We start from the raw sequence: 22262 nt of genomic DNA, 5'->3' as shown, positions 1-22262 counted from the left end.
ATTCATAGTATATGTTAAAAAAAAACTGCGAAGCAGGATCTAGCACATTTGTGCCAAGTAATGTGGGAATGTGTAATCACATCTACAGAACTATGAGTGGTTCTGCCGAGATGTTCACAAACGATTATGTAACAGTGATCAAGCCGCTGACTCCTAAGTATATTTATGCGCATTTCAACATTAAACGAAACCGTGCAAAGCCATACATGGCCGCCGTTGTGATCCAGGAGCGATGAAACAACGCTCTAGGTTACCGCGACGCACGTTCACTTGATAGCTCCAGCTGGGCAAGGTACGCCTGCATATCATATGACGCTGTTTTGCCGTGTCTTATTTTGCAGACACTCCTCTGGACCTGTCCCAGTCATTGCTGGTGTCAACGTCGTCCCCGTCATCGCCCCTGACACCGCAGCTGCCCCGCGTGCTCATGACACCTCCGTCGGAACCGGAGGAGAGGCGATCAGTTTCCAGTGAAGGCGCGACAACAGAAGATGTGAGCCTACCTTATAAGTCTTGCCTCCCGTTACGCCATAACATACTACACGCTTTTGAAACGACTGTCATTAAATGGCCGCAACGCGCGAATCTTTATACATGTTGTGTTAGCGTTCGCTAAAAATAATAAAAATATTGTAGCCTACGTTAAGGAAAGACAAACTGATAACGCGTTGCTTTTTTTTTTTCATATATAATATTAGTTTGTTCTACTCTACCTGGAAATATGGTCGAATCAATGGGTACCAGCTCAGATCTTTCCAACCAAGGTAGGACAAATCTTTGGTCTAAAATTGTGTTATTTTAGGAGAATTTAGAGCGTTAAGGGAGTTCGAAGAAGCCAAGGTAGGATTATCTTGACCTTCTTCAGCCAGAGTATGGACATTTTTCCCTCATTCGGCAAACAACTGCAAAAATGAGGATTCACCTTTGGTTGTTTGGTTTTCACCCGGCGGCAACTTTGGGCCCAAGTGGCCAAACAAGTGCCAGATTGAGACTTTACAGCTGCCTCTTCGGCTCATACGTTGCATATTTGACTGAACTCTGGTACTTTTAAAATTTTATGGCGAGCAAGAGACATTATAGCTCAACCAGCTTGACTCATTCTATGTCCAGATAAAAAGCCATGAAAACGCCATAGAAAGTATTCTGGAAATAACGCATTGTAGAAAATAGTACTAGGACTAAGTTAGGGTCCTGGGATTGCCGATCTTGTGCCACGTTTGACGATTATCTGGTGTGCAACCGGATATGCTCCTTTGTTGTGTGAACATCGGGGGAATTGCAGCATATATGAAGTGATCACTTGGAGATGAGATATATGCTATCTTTTGTATTATCGGCAAAAATCCAATGAAATTGGTGGAACATACGAGAACTCGACTTTATATATGTAGTGTATAACTGATTATTTTAGAAAAAAAAACATAATCTCATAAGCCTAGATTGCGCTTAAAATTCAGCGACAGGATTATGAACATGAATTTCTGGCACACGTGTGCACGCTTCGCCTACTGCATGGCGCGATTATAATCAGTCGCTACATCATCTTCTTGATCACAGGTTTTCGGTCACGCAGAATTTACCATAAAATATTAGTTTCGTTTTAAGTTACGGCAATATCAGGATGGATTATAAGTTCTCCGATCATAAATGACGCGCACATGATAGAGCGTATTGTTCGGGCCCCGTTTCCCTAATAACTTCATGGAAGTATTTTTCACTGACTTAACTCATATAGTGGAAAAACGCTGCATGGAGCCTTCAGGTCTGAAATTTCAAAGAGCTTTCGATCTCACCCTTCTTGGGAAAACAATCTAATAATATATTGGTTTATTTATCACGTGACTCATTGGTGTGCTTTCAGACGGTCACAATCGAAGCCCCACGACACATGATGGTAAAAAAAGGACGGGAAAGGACTCTTCTTCCCTGCGAAGTTTGCGGAAAGGCGTTCGACAGACCATCTCTTCTACGGAGGCACATGCGGACGCACACTGGTGAGTTAAGTTTAACAATTATTTCCTGGCACCTCCCATTCTGGTTTATGTGCAAACCAAGCCGCATTCCTCTTAGCTGGCAGTTTTCTAATATTGGCCTTTGCAAGTTTAGCGTATTCTATTCTCTTACATCTAGCCAAAAGATGCAACAAATGCTTCTTCCGACCATCATAGGCGATTAAGGTCGATTTATGCTTCCCTTTTCTCGGGATAACGTGTTGCTTCATGACATGAAAAAGTGCTGCCATTAGCCGAGTTTCGTGCTATGGAACTTCGCACTCTCAGAAATCATAAGTGGGAAACATGTGGCGACAACGATGGCAAGACAAAGAGTAATAATTGAGAACGAGCGTGTTGGTGAATAGGTGCGAATAGTTGGAATGATAAAACACTGAGGACGTCCCGTCCTCGGTGTTTTAAAAATTGTTGTTGTTGACAGTCCCTGTCAACAACAACAATTTATTTTGCCTCTATTATCACTTACAAAAACAAAGGTCAAATTCCTAATATCAAAGATAACTAGATTACTGATACCTCGTCGTGACGTCAACGCTTTTTAAACTTCTATATTTATAGTACATTTTCCTGTTTTTCTCCTTTCCTTCCTCAAGAACGTCGAAACCTTTGAGGGGCGGTTTTATATTTCGTGCCATTTTATGTTGTTGCTCAATAAAAAAAAGTCCTCTTTCCGTCTCCGTCTCCAATGTTTTATCCGTTCAAGTATTTGTAGCAAGCGTAACAACATTCCAAATGCACCTAATATGTCTTCAGCCGTTTTGCAATGTCGTCTTTTGTTTCAAGCTTCTGACATAGTGTATACTGTGGTTCATTTTAAAGCAAATATTCTTCGTCTGAATGCTTCAGGCAGGGTTCGCTCCTAATCTTCTTAATGAAGATCCATGAACAGACCCAAAAAGTACGCTGGAAACTAGGACGTACATCGATTAATATTCTTAACAAATTACCTTGTTCCCTATAGTCGTATAATTGTTCGATTAATCGGTTTGATGTGGAGGTTGACAAAAATGTTAAGCTGATACATCTTAAGAGTAGTATTACACACTTGAGGGAATTTATGTTGGGACTTGTATAGGGTTAGCGACGAAGAAACGTTAGAATTGATTGAGAATATTTTATTGCATTTATTGCTTTGTTTGGCATACATAGCGATGTCATGATCTGATGTCAAAGGTGCAGGCAGAAACAGCAATCACCTCTTTACAGACGTACTTTTGCCTGCTTTACGAAGGGTTAGTAATTAAATATAAATGTTTAGCTGTGTATTATTTCTACTGACATATTTATGTCAATAAATTTAACGTCAAAACTTAAGAGACGAGGGCAAGCAAGAGAAACACAAACACGGCGCTTCTTTTGTTGTCCTTTGCTTGTCCTCGTCTTTTGCGCTGAATTCCCTATCATGGATTACCAACTAGCAAAATATTCAACTCTAGAAATATTTACTTGATTCACATATGATACCATGGAGTTTGAAAAAAAAAGAGCAGCGAGTTGCTTTACTGATTCTTCTTCCTCCTCCTTACCATAGGTTGTAAAAAAAAAGTACTTTAGAGCTAAGCACCGAAATAAATAATTTTTGTTTCAGCTGTTAGCTCAGCAACTCATAAGGTCTAGCGATTTGACGAGTTCCAGAAAATAGAAGCAATTAGATTTCACTTCGACTGATTTATCAGTAAAACAATTAGAAAGTGACGAACGCATGAACTTATTCATGGGTAAGTTAATCAACGAATTTCGCTTCCCTACTGTAAACACCTCGCATCTCTGCAATAGCCCGCCTTTTATGATACGCTTTCGACAAGCGCGGAAGCCAGCGTAAGAAGGCGATCGGGACGGCAGTTACCCCGGCACGCGCAGGGTGTGCAATCAGCAGCAGCGTCTCTTCTCGTCGCCTTCGCGAGAACAAAGGACCTTGACGTTGGCGACAGAAACTAGCCGGCGGGGTCGCGTCCCTCGGCGCGAAGAAGAGGAGGCCCTAATGCGAATTAAATGGAAGCGCATCGCCCGAAGCCCACGCTCCCTCCGTGCTGGCGCAAACACGTACCGAAGAAATGAGTTGGCGGACCTTCGCGCCTTATTTTGCCAGTGCTCTCGCCGCACGCTCTGCCGCTCTCGACGCGAACGGCATTCCATCTCTGTTGCTCTTCGTTCGGCGTCACTCGCTTTAAAACGCATCTTATGATAGGGTTCGGCGAGTTATACCTGTTCGACCCCACTTTTATTTATTTATTTATATTTTTTAATTGTGCGTACTTATTTATCGCTCTCGTGTCCCGCACGCGCGAATGGCCATGGCTATCCGCAAGGAAACACGAAAGCCGCGTTCAGTTGAGCGGCATACATGCTAATCGCGCGTCACGCGTTTGTTATCGGGAGCAGAGCGAAAAGAATAAAAATGAAATCAGGAAGGCGCGACCAATATACGGACGCCGGCCAAAACACAGCGTCAAATTAATGCGGAAAACCTTATATCGCTTAACGAAAGAGGCGACGGTGGCAACCAGCGCGTTTGACGGATAAATGAGCTGCTGCTTGTATTTTTCTTGTCTCAGATTTACATTTCCAGTTCTCCGCGCCCGCAAAGATGTGGTATTTAAGAAAGAGTAGCACGGGCAACACAAAAGGAAGGTAAATACAGGAACAACGAACGTTAGAGGGTACGCCGCGTCTCTAATTGTCCCTAAATTGTGCACGCTTTTCACCACCAGTGGTGTCTCTTTGACTACGCTTACATTAGAGCAAACACAACAATAAAAAAAATATGTTGCAACCCGCATAAGTGTACTTTCCATTCAACCTCAGCTTTTCGAGAAACAAACTGGTAATCTTCACACACACACACAAAGAAATAAAGGAACGAATAAATTGGCGCTTACTCAAACCATTCTGCAAAATGGGGGACCTGTATAACTACCCTGTTGAGCACTAAGAAATCGTATGTGATGATGTGTTTTGAATCCAGGGTTGTCAACAGATTGTTAACCAAAAAGCACTACTTGAGAGTGGCGGGTATAATTGGAGAATCTGTCTTAAGAGTAGACGTGGCGTTCCTGTGACACAATGTGCCTCCTTCGGACGTTACAATCTGAAGTTATCCGAGTCACACTTAAAGCAGTGTAGTTCCTGCAAAATTTTCTTCGCGTGCCGAATTACAGAAATTCCTGATTTACGTATTAAATGCATAGTTTTATAATTACCGATAAAAAAAAGATTGTACATTCATAACAAACCCCGACCAAGAGTCCTCAAGTGGCTAAAATATACTTAGGATGTACTTTTATCAGTTCCTGGATAATGCCAGGCACTTCGTCATTCCGAAAAATTTTGCTGTATTTGATAATTCAGAGATGCTTCTCTCGGTCAACGAAGTGTAGTAAAATCTGTGGGTGCCCAATAGCCATACGTTGAGTGTCTTTACAATCTGAGCAGGAACACTATATTAAACGTATAACAGACGAAAATGTTAAGACTCCTCTAGTATATTTTTTTCGCAACACGCTGTGGCAACACTTCAATCTTTGCTATTAAAAGCAAGCAGAGGACAGAGGCTACACGAAGCCTCTATGTACCGTGTAAATATATTAAAAAACAAGGGCAACAAGCGACCTACGCTTACAATGGGTAGCGGCTCAATTCAAAAGGGCTGAAGCGTCTGTATATAGCCGTCTTCTTGTGGCTAGGCAGTCTAGACATCGTGATTCGCAAAGCTGCACTCCCTGCTAACAGTTCAGTATACCAAGATTGTCGTGACGAACCTAACGCGACCTATGAAACAGCATAATTGCCGTTGTCGTTTACAACAAAAAAAACAACAACGTAAATTGCGGGACACTACAATTATACTTCAAAGTCAGTGGATCTGGCGGTGGAAATGACATGTTCACTGCAACTGTGCTGCAACAAAACCGATTCTTTTTTTTTTTTTTTATTTGTTGTCCATCGGAAACGTTTCTGAGCTTGAACTGTACAGAGGTGGAATTATGGGAGCGTACTCTCGGTAGGCCGCAGAGGCTACACCATCCTTGGCTTTATTTTAAGCTGGTTGCGTGTGTATGATCTCAGCTTAAACAAAAATATCTCTAAATCGTAGACCTTCTTGTACGATTCTGGAACGCGTCAATATTAGTCCAAATCAGACGTAAAGCGTAATATCTGGCAGCCACACACTTTTTTTTCCGTTGTTTTTGTGTTGTGTTTGTGTTGTTTAAAGGTGCCTGAGGAAGTGTTTGAGATCGCCTAATAATGGCGATAATTCACAGTGCTGGCTCTAAGCATACTAGAAATTTTTAAATCATGACGTTACGCGGTCGATTTTCCTATTAAGAAAGCAATCGAATATCGCAAAACACCGATTCCACCTCCGGCGATGGAAGGAGCATGTTCCGAAACCAGAACCAATGTCAGTCATTAGCGAGTCAAGGATCCTCGCGCCTCCGACCGGTGGAACAGCGGAGTGCTATCTCGAATGCGCGCGGCTCGTTTGCCCATACAGCCCGGACTACGATTCAACCGAGCGAACGCGCGCTTGAGATCTGACAACAGGACACATCACTCCCGCGGAAGAAAAAACGAAACAAACAAACATAGTTCGTTGTTTTTGAGACGATTATGGCAGTATTGTGTTCCCCCTTTCGACTACGCTTCGACTACGACTACGCAGTATTATGTTAGGTTCATTATTATGTTCAGTAATATTGCAGTATAATGTTCCCTCGACTACCCTCACTTGCTTCTATCACCTATAAAGCATACACATTTTGTAATAACAGCGTTTTGCCATCTCAACAAAATAGTGTGCCATAAAACCCCAATCATCATCTCAACAAAATGTCGTGTTTTCATTGGCCGCATGCCGTCATGGCTGCCGGCACAAGTGCTCCTCCCGTCGCCAGAGATGATGTCGATCTTCGATTGCTTTTTGATAGGGAAATCGGCCGCGCATCGTTATGATTTAGAGATTTTTAGGAAGCTCAGAGTCCACAGAGGGAGTTATCGCTATATTTAGGCGATCTCACAAACCTCCTCAGGGCACCTTTAAAATGCCTCTATTAGATGGCTGTAATAATTCTGTGCTTCAAGTCAAGCGTGTTTGTCTTTGCTAGCGTCTCTCATAAAATGCTTAATTATTTTTTTTTATTATGGGTTAACGTTGTTTGAAGTTGTAGACAGCTTCCCTTCCTTCAAAAAGGAGTTTTTCTAAGTTCTCACTTGCCTGAGAACAATGATTAAACATCTAACTTTATTTCACTTATATTCGAGTAAAAAATATTAATTGGATTATCGCCGATGAGTTCTAGAGTGGGTAGAGGTGAAAGGTTGCTGCAACGTAACACGACTTTAGGAAAGTCGTGTTACGTTGCAGACAATAGAGTCGTAGTCTACGTAATGTGAGGTCGGAGAGGTACCCGAGCGCGAAAGGGGATGTGGGCCCGTTTATATTCGAATGAGTCAGATATTTTACCAAATACACGTTCCTCAATCGCAATCTACTGACTGGATGATGTTCCCGTTCACTGTGTGCAGGTGAAAAGCCGCACGTCTGTGACGTCTGCGGAAAAGGATTTAGTACATCGAGTTCGCTGAACACCCATCGACGCATTCATTCGGGAGAGAAACCTCACCAGTGTCACGTCTGCGGCAAGCGTTTCACGGCATCGTCAAACCTCTACTATCACCGAATGACGCACTCAAAGGTGAGTTTATTTTTGCGCCATCCTAATTTGTTGAGTATATACCGCAAAATAAATTATGTTTACACATATAAAGCGCCAATCAATCTAGACATTTTCTCGACGTATGAAGATTCCGCGAATTCGGTTTTCATCTAGTTGTAATTGTCCCTCGGCAAATTTGTCAGAACTTCTATTGGGTAAGCTCACGTCTAAGAGCAATTCGCCTTCGACGGACAGAAGGCTAATGAATGTTTTCATATTACACACCGAAAAAGCTTGCTCTGCTTTAAACCAGAGACAATGGTGGAAATGAGACTACATGTGTTCATTGTCAATTTAACCTAAATGCATATTTGCACACACACAAAAAAAATATATTTTTGGGGTAACGGTTGTTATTTTGTTTATTTCTAATTTCTCTCCTTTCTTAAACACACAAACACACACACACAAACGCACGTACACACACACACACAGACACACACACATGTATATATATATATATATATATATATATATATATTATTATTATTATTATCGACGGATCAGTTCTGTGGTGTCTTATTTTAGTTTTAGACCTAACGGGTACACGTGTCTCTTTCAGTCACCTGGTTTGTAACGGTTAACTAAGCTCGTCCAGTGTTATCTGAGAAATCCCCGGCTTTCAGAATCTCTATTTTTGCCAAGGGCCATACTAATCAAAGGCAAACAACTGACGTACTAAGGGACATTAAGTATAAATAATACTCAGGATAAACTTCCACCTGCTAAGAGCACAGTCTCTCGACCGATAGTACATTGAGAAAGTTTTTTTTAAATTTCTGAATGTGACAAGCGATGATTCCTAACAGTAAAATAACAACAAAATACAAAAACGAGCAAGGCCTGGTTTAAATACGCTTCGCCTATCTAACTGAAACGATAATTTAAATGCCGTAAAGCTTGCCAATACGTTATAGTTCAACTGACTTTTTTCGTATACGCGACGAAAATAGTATACATAAAAGTAGTCATATAGGCATATCGGTACTATAGTACCGATATGCCTATATGACTTTGTCGGAAATCTGTAAAAACCAGACCAAAACATTTCGGTCCACCTTTTACACTTACAGATGTCATTTCTTTCGGTTTTCCAAACATGCAATCAAGCAATCGCAGCTCGATTGATGCCAAACATGCTTTTCGGCTTTTACCTGGGTCGTCATGCCAGTAATCTTATAGAACCCAGTTTCTGCGAGTATCTATACATTTTCCAAGAAATAAAACGAAGCAACCATTTACTCTCTCTTCAGAATCTCCAATTCCATACTTCCGTTGACACCAATTTTTTCGCGACCTAATGCTGTTTAGACGCCGCGGAGTTCCGTACAAAGCCGGTTGTCCTTTCTTCGTGGATTCCCTAGAAATTTTATCAGCCTATTTCAGACAATTTCAAGAACTTTAATAAGTGTATTTAAAATATGTGATTCTTTAATTGCTAGGGATGATGATCATGTGCTTGGTTCCTGACCACAAGCGAAGTCCCGAATTAAAGCTCAGTCCGAACCCATGAAACAGCAAACTTTTTCTAACAAAGAAAAAAGAGCGCGATATATATATATATATATATATTGTCTACAAGACGCGGATAAACGTGAGCAATGCACGTTAACATGCCCGTGCTCCCATCAGAGACCATCTGCCGCGTGCCTCGACACGCAACGGAAGTAGGGTTTGGGCTGTGTAAGCTCGAGTAGCTCCCGTGAGAGAATCTATCTCTGGGGTCGGACGCAACAGGTGTTACGACAGCTTTTTCAAAGGCATGCGCCGGGGGTTCTTAATGCCCGCTCTGTAATTCTGACTTTGGGAGGTTGCGCTTTTAACAACCCGAGGTAACTCTCGGTTGCGGTTTCCTCCTAGAGATTGCCTCCACGCTCTTTGTAAGCCTCGTTTCATTTCCTGTCTTTATTTCTTTAGCTTTTGTACGTTAGTAAAAGAACATCTTTGATTATCCTCGCTTCAGTCATGCTGCGAGAGGAGAGTGAGTAGTAAGATGCGATCTTGCTTCACCTCCAGGAAGAGAGTCCCGTAGTCGATATCTTAAAGTCAGACCTTGATTAACGATGTTAGAGGTCAAGTACAATCACCCATGCCTTTGTATCTTTTGTGTGTGATGATGTTAGCGGAATACGACAATAGACTGATAGAAAAGAGCTGCTTACATTTAATTAATTCTCTCCACCTCCTTCAACATCCAGTTATCGGATTTGGTACATATACGTGCGTTTGCCCGATATCCTGCGTGTGAAATTTTGTCATCATTACGACCGCTCGCAGTCTTAGAAAAACAAAACTATATGCTACAGATAGATAATAATTTAAATATCCGCGAAGCAAACTGGGAATTATGTCTACCTGGAGTTGCAGTCACCATGTCATAGAACTAATTCTCCGTTGAAGCAGCAAGCGTGAAAATCTTTGAGTGAAGAAATAAAAGCAACTATTTCATTCATAAGAGCGCTCTAGCGATAACATATGGGCTATATGGTTAGGCTATAATTGTAGCAGCGTTGCGGAGTTGCTACTCTGGAATTGGAATGATTCCGAAATGATTCCACATTTTCCTGACTCCGGAATGGAGTGCGAATGGGATGGGCTCGGTTCTTATGTGAGGTGTGTCGATTATCATTTAGGGGGGGGGCCTACGGGCTGATGGCACAATTCGCTGGCGCATGGTCAGTGGCCCTTGAAACAGCATCATTGCACTGCTTCACTAGAGGTGACTGACAGCTTGATTGTCCGACTGGCTTCTCCTCCTTCGAGGATGAAAGGGGCGCTCCCTGAGAGAAGCAACCAAATCTAAATAATTGTAGACAGACAAGGTGTCGTTCCTGGCGCCGCGAGAAGTGACAATGCGCCTGTTGTAACCATGCGCGAGCTTCATGTAGACTTTAACCTAGGTGTCGAACCAAACACCGGAGCAAAACCGTTATTTATAACTGAACTGGAACAAAGCCGTTATTGGAATTAAGAATTTGATATGGAACCCGAACCACAATAGAACCGTATTTTCGTGTGGCGGTTACCGGTTCTTTTGAAACTGCTTTACGTAATAAAATGGGACGTAATAAAATGTTCTTGCGGCTGGCGACTCGAAGTGAATGAAATATTTGTGTCGGTGGCGTCAGCAGTTAAATATTTACTAAACAAACGGCAGCGACGACAGGGAGACAACTCAGGAGTAATGAAACAAATAGGTATATTTCACGTCTACGTAGCACACGAATTTGCATCGACGAATTCGGTTGGAGCCGTACCAAAGTCAAATTTGGGGGTTTTACGCGCCAAACCAATGACGGGCATCTGGCACGTCCCAGCGGAGTGGTGAGGATTAAGTTCGACCACCTGGGGTTTTTTTTACGTGCAACCGAAAGCTCGGTTACACGGTGCCTTCTCCCCATTAGCCTCTGGCAGATTGCGGGCACCTCGGTCGGGATGCGAACCCGCCACCTGGAGATTCGTTGGCCGACGTTTCCGCGTGACTTCACGCGGAAGCGTGAAGTCACGAGACAAGCTTCGAACTATGGATTGGTTCGTATACGTTGCAGCGTGCATCGCAGTGAAACGGAATATATCCGACTATGCCGTAAGACTAAAGAGCTATTTTTGTGGATGTGTGAATGTGTGTATCTGTGTGTATGTGTGTGTGTTTTCTTTTCTTGCTGCTAAACTATGGTCCTCAAAGAAGTAGAAATCAAACATAAACATCAAAATAAAAGTAAAAAGTTAACGACTGTTAGCGCGTTTGTTTCGCTGTAGCGAAATCTGAAGGCGCCGAGCGGCGAAGTCGCGATGAGCGCGGAAGTGCGGCGGCTGTCGCCAGTCGCCCAACACCCTGAACGCTGCTTGAATATATATATATATATATATATATATTTTAGTGTGTGCGTTTTTTAGGAACTGAAAGCTTCCCGTTGTATTGTACCCTTTTTTGGTTTTGTTTTAATTGTCTTTCAAAAGGCCTTCGCTGTTTGCCGTTTCGATCTGGATGAGCATCGTACCGGAGTGCGGTACTGCCTGTTCCCCTTAAAGACCCCAGGCTAGCAGTCGTACTGCACTGGCTAAATTTCTCATCTACAGTGGGTAACAATGTTGCCATACTCGGGAAAACTAAACTCCTGCAGTCTAAACAACTAATGACTTTTTTTTTTTGTTTTTTGTGGGTAGTTTGCGAGCACGGGGCGATCTATCGTCACGGTGTCACTGTGCGTGCTGGCTAATTACCTTCACATGCGAGTACTGCACTTTGGTAGTTTCCAAGCACCTTTATAGCCACGCAATTTTCCTAAAACGTTGTTTGCGTTAAGAATTTAACACCAGACAACGAAATTAGGTATATATTTGTTTTGCTCTCCTCGTTTCCGCAGCACGGCTTCTGATGACCTCATTTTCTTTTTTAATGCAGATGTCGCCGTGTTGAACTTACCTTTCCTTGTTAACAACTGGGAGCTGTTGATTCTTTTTTGAAGACCCAGTTTGCACTTGTTTGCATCTGATGAAACCGGTAATCGAATCGTTATTTCAAAAACGCTACTGAACCAGAACTGAAGTGGAACAAAATCCGAAACTACTGAACCCGAACCGAACGGGAATAATGACCGGTTAGACTCCCTGCTTTAACTCAGTCAATCTTGTAGTGTTTGCGTGAAGCACAAATAAAGAATTAGAATGAATTTGCTAAGAAATTCCAAAAGTCCTATAACAAACGTATATGCTTACGTTCTAAGGCAGGCCCCATAATATGGTACTACAGCCGCTTGTGCTGGCGCCGTGCACCCATTTCACTTTGTCAGCATTTTTCTGTTCTTACAGCAGTGCACAATAGATTTGGGGCTGGTATACGCGGCGCCGCTTCCAACAGGACACTACCGGTGCTGTTGTGCAATACTCGAAGCAGAAAGCGAGATATATTCTTGCGCCATGCACGCACTAAACATTTTTAATGCTTCATCAAACGAGCAACACGCTAACCATGAATCTGCGTAGGATGGTCCGTTTGCGAAGAAAATCTCTGGTTTTGTTAATTGTGTCTGTAGCGACTCGCAAGCATTTTCCGCTTGATCGCGCGATCGATGTCTGCAGTGAAACCAAGTGCCACGAAGCGCTTGGCGCGGCCACCCTTTGGTTTTGTAGAATGAGTGCTTTGAGGAAGCTTTTGCAGACATTTGAAGTCGTCTCCGCGTTTGATGTCAGCAGCTTTATGCTGCTTTTCTCCAGTAACACATTGTGGCTGTTAATGGCCCTTTTTTTACGTTTAAAAATTAAAGGAATGGTATCATGGCGTTCAGCTATTCTTCAAAAGTGGGAATGGGTACTACAGTGTCTCCATTCCGAGGAGTTGAAAGGAATGGAATTATCGAAAACTCAAATTCCCCGGAATAGAAATGGAATGTAATGGAGGAGCTTTTCCGAAACACTGAACAGTAGATATATAATTTGTGTCTCTATTTTATTTATTCTTATAATAAAATGAAGTCTAGACAACCAATTGCTCTCAAGCTTACAGTTTCACGCTAGAAAATAGCTCACAAGCAAATGAGTATAGTTCTCAAATTCTCGCCAAAAATCAAATACCCATTCCTGGGAAATTTTTCGCTCCCAACAAGTACGGCATTACAAGTGGTAGTATGTGCTGGGAATCCATTACGAAACGTTTATACGAAACAGAGTTTGTGAGAGGCACAACCGTCTGCTGAGGCTCAATTAAAGTTGTTTGTTGGTCTTGAATAAGCGCATCACCGCATGGCGGCCGGGGACGTAGCAGTGAAGCCAAACTACCGCTACGTGGTTTGTGTAATGAACTGAATCATGCATGCCACACCAAAAAACAAATTGATTTCGCACTGTTTTGCAAACATTTGCCGAGATACAAAATCGTTTGTTACATGTCGAGTGTGATCATGTCGGCGTAATCATGTTTTTTATATGAGATTGCATATTTAACTTTACAAACCATACGTTAATTGCCTAAGTTCCAAGATTTTTTTTTCGAGATTTATTGTTATATTTTTAGTAGAAAAAGAGCGACAGCTCGAAATGAGCGCGAATGCAAGAAGGAAAACCAAGGTGCCGCTGGACACCGCGAGTGGGGCGCCGCGTCCCCGCCCCACTTGATCCAGAATCCGCTAGGACACCCCTCCTCCGCCAAAAACCGGCCGTGAGATCGAACAGCAACAACAAGAAGAGACTTTAAAAAGCGGGAGCTCAGACTGGACCCATCTCCGACATCATCATCGACGTCGTGATGGAAGAACGCCGCCGCCCGAGCGGCGGCGGCGGCGGCGGCAGCGGCGGCGCGCAGTCGGCGGACCCCGCGTGATCGATATTACTTGCCGACGCGCTTGTGCGGCAGCAGATCGAAAGTGGTTCGCACGACATTCCGAGGCGAGTGGTCGCCTGATAAAGTACGCACGCGCGAGGAAGCCCTTCTAGGAAACGAAAGGCGGAGCAGCGATTGAAAACGTGCGCTTCCCCGCTGTGCGCCGCGCGCGGACATGTGGCGGCGGCCCGTTGCTCTGCCAAAGTGGGCGGGCACCCGAGCGCTGTTTCCTCTGATCCCTGACATACAATTAGTAGTTTCTTATCTGCCTCCTCTGGACGAACAAGCAGGACGAGGAGCCGCCGCGACGCCAGCAGCAGTAGCACCACCACCGAGCGCGATGTGCCGCCCAAAGCTCGATTGCGGGACGGAAGCTGCGTCTATCGGAATGTTTTCGCGCCGACGCCGCCTGCCTGCCTTCTTTCTGGTTGTCTACCGAATCGCTGCTCTGCCTCACTGCTGGCCGTTGACCGCACTTGTTTGCCGCTAATGGCTGGCGGGCTACGCCGAACCTCGTGGTTGCTCGTTGACGCGGTGATTAACCGCCCTTGCGTTGCTCTGGTGATAACAATACGGAGGGACGTCTTTCGATCGAACAATAAGTCGCTTACATTTTAAGGAACGCAGGATGCGCCTGGCTTACTTACTATGTTCATGCCACTTGCTGCGTGATTTGTTCTGCAGCGTTCCTATCGGCGAATGCTCCAATCTTATTGGATAGGGAGCGATAATAAGATGAGGGAGACCAGTGTTGTACGGAACGGCGTTCCAAGGAACGGCGTTCCTGTACCGCGTTCCTTTTAGGAGGAACGAAGGAACGTAGCCCTTCTATTTTCCATCAGTGGAACTGGAAAGGGAACTCGTTACATTTTTACTTGAACAAAAAAAAGAAGGCGTTCCTTTTTTTCGTTTAGTGGAATAATTTTTATTTTATTTCTAAGAGGGAAATTCTAAAAGTATAAAAACAACGTCTTTACGAAGGGCAGGGTCTCATTAATTTTTTTGGTTCATTATCTTAGGGATTATTTCGTGTGGTTCTCGCTCGGTAACAGTCGGGTGCAGGAGAGATAATGGAGATTGATTCAAAGGTACAAAAAGCAAAACTTTTAGTCGAAGGAAAAGACGAAAATTGAGACGTTTCAAACTCAGTTACTTTATTTGCTTTCATGAATCTTTGTATATGCATAAATCTAAGGCCGACTACAGCCATCACTGCTTTCACAAATACATACAGTTACAGCAAAATAACAGGTTACCAGGCATCGAGCACACCCTTGTATCATGAATATCAGTCACTTAAAAGATACACAAACTTAATCTTTATTTCTTTTCTCCTTGTCCCCGACCTTCAAACTGAACAACGAATTCATCTTCGCGAAGAAGGGCTTGTACTTTTTAACACTGTCCTTCCAAAAGCCCTGCCCTCTTCTTCACTTGCTCGCCTTAAGGATACCAATATCGAGAAGCAACAGTTGTTAAGTTCGAACAAAGGACTTTGTTAGATTGAAACATGTGAGGTTGTTGTAAAACGCTCGTGCAATGTGGGTAATGGTACATTTGGCTTGTTTGAATCACCCACCACAAACATGAATGGGGTTAAAAGCTGAGATTTTTAAGGCGATTATTTCGACAAATGAAACCTTGCTTCCATTTGTTTTCGTTTCCTGATGTCCTTCCATCCTGGCATTGAAATATGTATGTTGCGATTTGATGGGATAAATATTAAAAAAATTAAACTTTGCTCGATCTAACTAAATACGGTAAACAGAAAAATACAAGTGTAAGGTATATGTAACGATACGTTACATATTTTAACTGCAACGGGAACGAGTTCCTTTTTCACATATGAAACTTGTAACGGCAACGCGTTCCGAAAATCAGAAGGAACGAGGAACGAGCTTTCGTTCCTTTCTTTGAGAAACGTCTGCAACACTGATGGAGACTCCTCAGCCATGCATTTCTAGGGCTGTCAGTGACGAGAAAAACGTTTCGCCTCTGCTCACACAATATTTTACTTTATTTTCTGTCCATAAAACTACGCCTGATGCGGAGTTTTAGTGATTTGTATTTTTAATAATTTTATATGATCGAACATCGACTAAACATTGAAACGCAAAATACATGTCCGCTTTTATAAATTACGACCAAAATGTTTAACAGGTAATGGTCACTTAGAATTGCGCACCCCTGTTATTAATGCCGCATGATTATAGTCTCACATGTAAACTATAGCGGCCTAAAATATACCTCCCTCTAACATAATATGCGAGAAGTGCGGGTGCTTGGAGTTGCTTTGTAAGGTGGACCTATAGTACCGAACGTCAAGAAAAGCAACAACTTCTGTCTTTTCTGTTGCACATAATTAAAGCCTCTTACACATGGCATGTTCCTTCTTTATACGTAGGTCGTAATATGTTTTTTTTTTATGCACCGGCCGTTATTCTAGTATACTCAGGTAATGAGGAGAGCGATGCCGGCCTATCGTTTGTCTTTGACTTAGGAGTATCTGTAAAACCGCTGGTTATAAAATGATGTCGTAAAAACTGGCTCACGTTCTAACCCGACTCGCAGTTAACAAATAGTTCGTTACGAAGAGGTTGAAACCGCATTTATTATTGTATTCCGTTGAATGATGCGACAACTTTTTTTGTAAAAAACGCGACTTTTAAAACGGGAGTTTTCGCTTGAATTGTTACTGCAACAAGTGCCTTCCTTTGTTTCACTCTCTTCTCAGGAGAAGCCTCACAAGTGCACACTCTGCTCCAAATCCTTCCCAACACCCGGTGACCTCAAGAGCCACATGTACGTACACAGTGGGTCTTGGCCCTTTAAGTGCCACATCTGCAACAGAGGCTTCAGCAAGCAGACCAACCTCAAGAACCATCTCTTCCTTCACACGGGTGAGCCGGAACAGAGTCCATTAGTCATATTTATCACTGTAAACAGCACAGTTGAAATGTCTCTACTCTTCCACAAGTTGCCTCAAGCCACCATAGCTTCAGTCAACTTGTGGATGTGGCAACTTGTGGAAGATACGTACTACTGCCTCATGAACTGTAGTGGAAGGGGGAAGTTGTGCGCATTTTTTTCTGACGACTAGAAGACAACAAATCGTAAATGTTGTGGAGAAGACTGGTGGGCCAGACTGATTTCTGTTTGGTGGTTAATGATTCACTGAGAATTCTGAGATGCTATCTGAAATTTCATGAGCAAATATAGCATATATTAATGATTATTACTAATATGCTAACCAAATAAAATATCAGTTTACTCAGCAGTTGGCAGAACTCATAAAACTTGGTGCTCTAGCACGAATGATTTTTTTCTCATTAATATTTATTAATGGTCATGTAGATTGTTTTTTTTTCGTGTTTTTTTGAAATACTGAGTGAAGATCCGACATCTACACTATTGATAAGAAAATTCAAAGTCGGCAAAAAGCGCAAATATCCAAGCTTTGGGATTTAGTTGAAGCCCTATAAGCATCCACGATGGTTCAGAGCATTGCAATAATTTGACATAACTCCCGCACAGACATCACGGTGGTCTAAATTTGGGCCAAGTGTAACTTAGTTTATATCTTGGTCACAGTAGGCCTGATGATAGAAGCACAGGTTGAAAGGCACCATGTGCTTCTATGGCGTGCTTGCACCTTTGCATTTAATTGTATTAAAATTAAAATCACGTAAAATTTTGAAAGTCTTCGCACTCTAAAAATAAGAAAGAAAAGAAACTTGGCGAGATATTACTATTGAATTCGTGGCGCCCTCTTTTATCACTATCGGGTCATGCCAGATTAATTGGAATACACCATGTCGACCCACTTTTCGACCATGGCACTAACTGAGGCTTGTACCGTCCAATCATTCCTTTGTCTCCAACGTGGCGTCGGATAATCTTTGTCAGCTTAGGAACAACGAGGCTGTCACATTGCTTACTCCCTAACATTGTAATCTGGTCACCGTGACGTTTTTGCTTCAGCGTACCTCATTAAAGCAAAAATGTGAGCGATATATTTTTTTTTTTACTCAGAACGTCCTAATTCGTAATAAAGGTATTAAAGGTTTTGATCGCTATTTCCAGATTGCATCCTTTCTCCTCTAGAAAAAAAAACAAAAAAAAAACATTCCATTTTAGGTTTTCACATGCAAAAAGACATAAAACACCGAACAGACACAAAATCGCCTTCAACCGCAGACGTTGTTGTGAGTAAAGGGCTATTCACACACGTGCGTTGATTTAGACCGAGTGCGAGGGTTGCTACGGCGACAGCTGCGTCGACTCCAACAAAACGGAATAAAAACTGTTTTTGTTGGAGCCGACGCAGCTGTTGCCATAGCAACCCTCGTACCCGGTCGAACTCAATGCAAATGTCTGAATCGCCCTTAAAGTGGTGTTCACACGAGGGAGAAATCGTGGGGATTTCTCCACGGCACGCGGATGCTGCAGGACGAAAACGTAGGGCTGTGCGATGTGCAAAAGCCTCGCATTTTCGTCTCGTGATGCGCGCGTGCCGGGGACAAATCCCCGGGATTTCTCCCTCGTGTGAATACCCCTTAAAGGGGCCCATGAAAAGAATTTCGGGCTGGTATAAATCACTTTAGATCGGGATTTTACTAATAGCACATCGTTCAGTGGGCCAAAAGGAAAAAGGTAGAAAGTTAAAAGCCTGCCTTTCAGAGCGAAAATCTGAACACACAGTGGACTGTTTTGTACCTCCTTCCCTTTGTAAGCTCTCTGCCTTTTCACTGTGATACATCCTCGGTTCCCAAAGCGCGTCACCGGGTCCAAACAAACGTCACACGATGCTGGACCTCCCTTATTCCCTTCACCCCTAAGCTGACATTGTGGTGGAAGCTAAGCGCTTGCCCGACCAATCAGCCGCTTCCCTTTCATCACTTTACCTCATTATCTGCGCGTGGGTATGCGCAAGAGAGCGTGATCACGTGGCAAAAGTGTGGCTTCCCTAGCACTGTCAGCTTCGGGGTGAACGGGCTGGGGAGAAAGCAACTTTTGTCTGAATTTTGAGCGACGGGGTAATCTTCTAGGGGGACAATGGCTCTGTCTCGTCTTCTCTTACTCCGAGAGTCCCCTTTTGCTCGGAAACAAGATTCCGAGCAAGAGGGGACTCACCTCTTTTCTACTTCTCAAACTGTTTGGTAGAATACGCTATTTATGAGTTGAGGAGGAAAGCTAAACAGGAAAAAGTTGGAAAAACGTTTCATGACCCCTTTAAATCTGTCTGTGCGTTTCTTCGTCTCGCAATTTAGGTATGGTAATGCCATGTCAGCTTATCCCACGCATTTGTTTTTCCTCAGCAAACCTCATACCTCTTACTCTGATAATGCATTATCTATGATTCAACAGAAACACCTCTGTTTCTCCTCAATAGTAGTAAACTCTGTTGTAAAGTTCACACTTGGGCTAGTTGGCAGACTAACTCTACTAAGTTGGTAGTCTTCTTTCTACTTTGTGCACTAAATACCTCAATATGCGGGAGCATCTCTTTTACCATTTCTGAGTTTGACTCCGTTCCTACTATTTGACTTCTCCTTTTACTTGTATCATCTACATGCCAGCACTTAAAACTATGGCATTCCGGTGACGGGAGTTAATTTGTGGCTAGTGGCCATTGGTCAGCTGCTGAGATTGGGTAAGAGACAAGAGAACACTAGATAATTTTATAACTAATGCTCGCCAATTCAAGCCGTTCTAAACGTGGTCACACACATAATGAGTGTGTCTCCGAACAACATAAAAATATATATATATCACAACCTCTCTTACTGAATAGCGCCTGCTGGTCAACAACGCCGCTTCGCCCTATTAATAAAAAAACCCTAATATAATTTTAAAAAAAGAAAGAAAATTGCACCGTCTGTTGCTACTTGGAGGAAGGGCCCCATACTGCGAGGATCCCCGAGGCGTGCTTTACCCGAACCGAAGATAATTGCTTCGGCGGGCAACACAGCGCGCGCACCGTGTCGGCAAACATGCGGGCTTCCTGATGAGGTTCCCAGGCCCGCACCCTGTAGCCGCTGGTGCTAAGGTCCGTCCAGCCGTGGCCTTGAACTCGCACGGGTGAACAGGTGTTGTCCTTAGACCTTCCCAGTTCGTGTTTCCGCCCGCCCTTTCCTGGAATCGCCATATGGAACGGCCGGAGTTGCGCTCAAGTGGAGCCCGGCTGAGCAAATAACGCGTATCTGAAATGTTGCGGAGGACGAATCGGACGAAGCAATTATCTGGCAGAAGCTCAGCAGCACTCGACTTATAGGATTAAATATACGAGCTTCCGTTCTGCTCATCTGCTCCCGATGCAACGTGTCCAAGCTCAACCAGACTCTTTCGAAGATAAACTCTCGGCCAAATATAACGTATTTTTCGCTCCACAGTGTATCCGTATGTCCAAGTCGCCCCAGGGGGTTGGGTTGTGATCTGGTATGTACTATTCAGACCAGGGGTCTCCACACCGTTTTAATAAGGGGCCGGATTAGGAATGTGTTGGAGTCTCGAGGGCCAGGAACCAAAAAGTAATCATAGATGAAAAAAAAAAAAAAAAGAAACCTAGACAAGGATTTAACAGAAAAATAAACGTTAAAGTAAGAATTAAAAAAAAAAACTATAAGGTGGAGGAAGGCATATACCAATCTGAAAATTAATATTTCGCCATCAATGACATTAAACAATATTTATGACTAAGAAAACTCTCCAGGAATGAATAAAAGCGCGTGAGAAATTTGGCACATTCGCGCAGTGGAAAAGATTAATAAGAATGATAAAACTAATATTTACAGTATGAAATAGCTGCGTCAGAGAACAATATGCAAAATGTGCACGAGAACGCAAATTACACAAAACATGAAGCGTGGGACAAATACCCTTGCCACACGGGCAACTCGAATGCCATTTACAACGAATGACATTTGTGTGATCGGCGAATCAGCTCGCAATCTGTCGCGCGTGGAATGCGCCACGCCCGGAGTGTCGCGCGCTGATTGGCCGTCCGCTCAAATGTCACTCGTTGTAAATGGCATTCGAGTTGCCCGTGTGGCACGGGTATAAGAACGGTATGCCCATGATGGACATTGTTGAAATAATATAATGGCGAGAGGACTCGCATTACAATGCAGCTTCTCTCATTCCTTCTGGTATCTTCGTTTGCACTTCGGAGAGCACAGCGGCGCCATTTCTTTACGTACGCTTCTTGTTTACGCCGGTAGCGGCGGATCTGCTGGAAGCAGGCCGCGGGCCGAGCTTCATTGGAAGGACCGCGGGCAGTCGCGGCTCGGTCGGAAGACTTCCGCGGGACGGATCTGGCCCGCGGGACCGGGTTCGGAGACCTCTGATTGAGACCACATTATGTGAAACCTTGTACTTTAAGGGGGAGAGTCAGCTATCGCACAGTAGCGTAAAGTGGAGCTCGTATACAAGTTTAATGTTCCCTTGCGTTAGGGCAACCACGCAGCCTTCCTATTAATCATGCTGCACAATAACTTGTATAAATAATCGAAGGTCACGTGATTCTTCTAATACTTCATGAAAGAGCCCTGGTGAGGAAGTAAGAAATTGAAGAAACGAGGGAATCCGGAATTATAAAAAATATATATTCATATAACTGAGAGAAAAGTAGGTGACGCCCTACGTTATTGAGAGCGCTTCTGAAACCTTGTCGCAGTGTAATATTTAGAAGTAGAGAGTCCCGCAGTTAATAAAAAGAGAACCAGTTTGGGTCTATTCATTGTAAAATAGAGCAACATTTGGGAATTTGTAACACCTGTTTCATGTATGGTTCACAAACATCACGTTCACTCTCTTTTAATCGAATTTACACCCAAAAAATATATCGCTGGAAAAAAAAAATAAAAACAGTCAACGCTTTAGCGAATTCTTAGATTTGAAAATAATTGGTGACTATTTGTTTCTAGTCGTCTCTTTCGGTTTTATTTTACTCCACTAATAAACCCACATACATTTCTCAGTCGGTATCGCGTATGCGGTCGTTCATATTACTCGCATCCTCACACCCACCCAGTTCTGCTTTTAAGCTCTAAAACTTCCTCGATTCTCCAACTAAATAAAAAACGAAACAACAATTCTTTTTCTCTTTCTTATTTGTGCCGTCAACCCAGGAGACAGATGTTCCACCGTTCCCGGCGTCATTGAGGAAGCGTCGTTTACACGAAGCGACCAAGAGCGTCTCAATTGCGCCACAAA

At 43.2% G+C, this 22262-nt stretch overlaps 1 protein-coding gene across 1 annotated transcript in view; it reads left to right on the top strand.

The window, feature by feature from the left end:
* LOC8028023 (zinc finger protein 2 homolog) overlaps nucleotides 1–22262 on the top strand; it is a 124536-nt gene that overhangs the window by 54896 nt on the left and 47378 nt on the right. The window contains exons 3-6 of the mRNA XM_029972148.4: nucleotides 342–493; nucleotides 1862–1994; nucleotides 7539–7708; nucleotides 16783–16948. Of these exons, the coding sequence (XP_029828008.3) occupies nucleotides 342–493; nucleotides 1862–1994; nucleotides 7539–7708; nucleotides 16783–16948 (621 nt within the window). The remainder of the gene's footprint in view (nucleotides 1–341; nucleotides 494–1861; nucleotides 1995–7538; nucleotides 7709–16782; nucleotides 16949–22262) is intronic.

The sequence above is a fragment of the Ixodes scapularis genome, unplaced genomic scaffold, assembly GCF_016920785.2.
Source record: "Ixodes scapularis isolate PalLabHiFi unplaced genomic scaffold, ASM1692078v2 PGA_scaffold0__279_contigs__length_252992795, whole genome shotgun sequence".
NCBI lineage: Eukaryota > Metazoa > Arthropoda > Arachnida > Ixodida > Ixodidae > Ixodes > Ixodes scapularis.
Note: the sequence above shows the minus strand (reverse complement) of the source record. Positions and strands in the feature narration are given on the sequence as shown.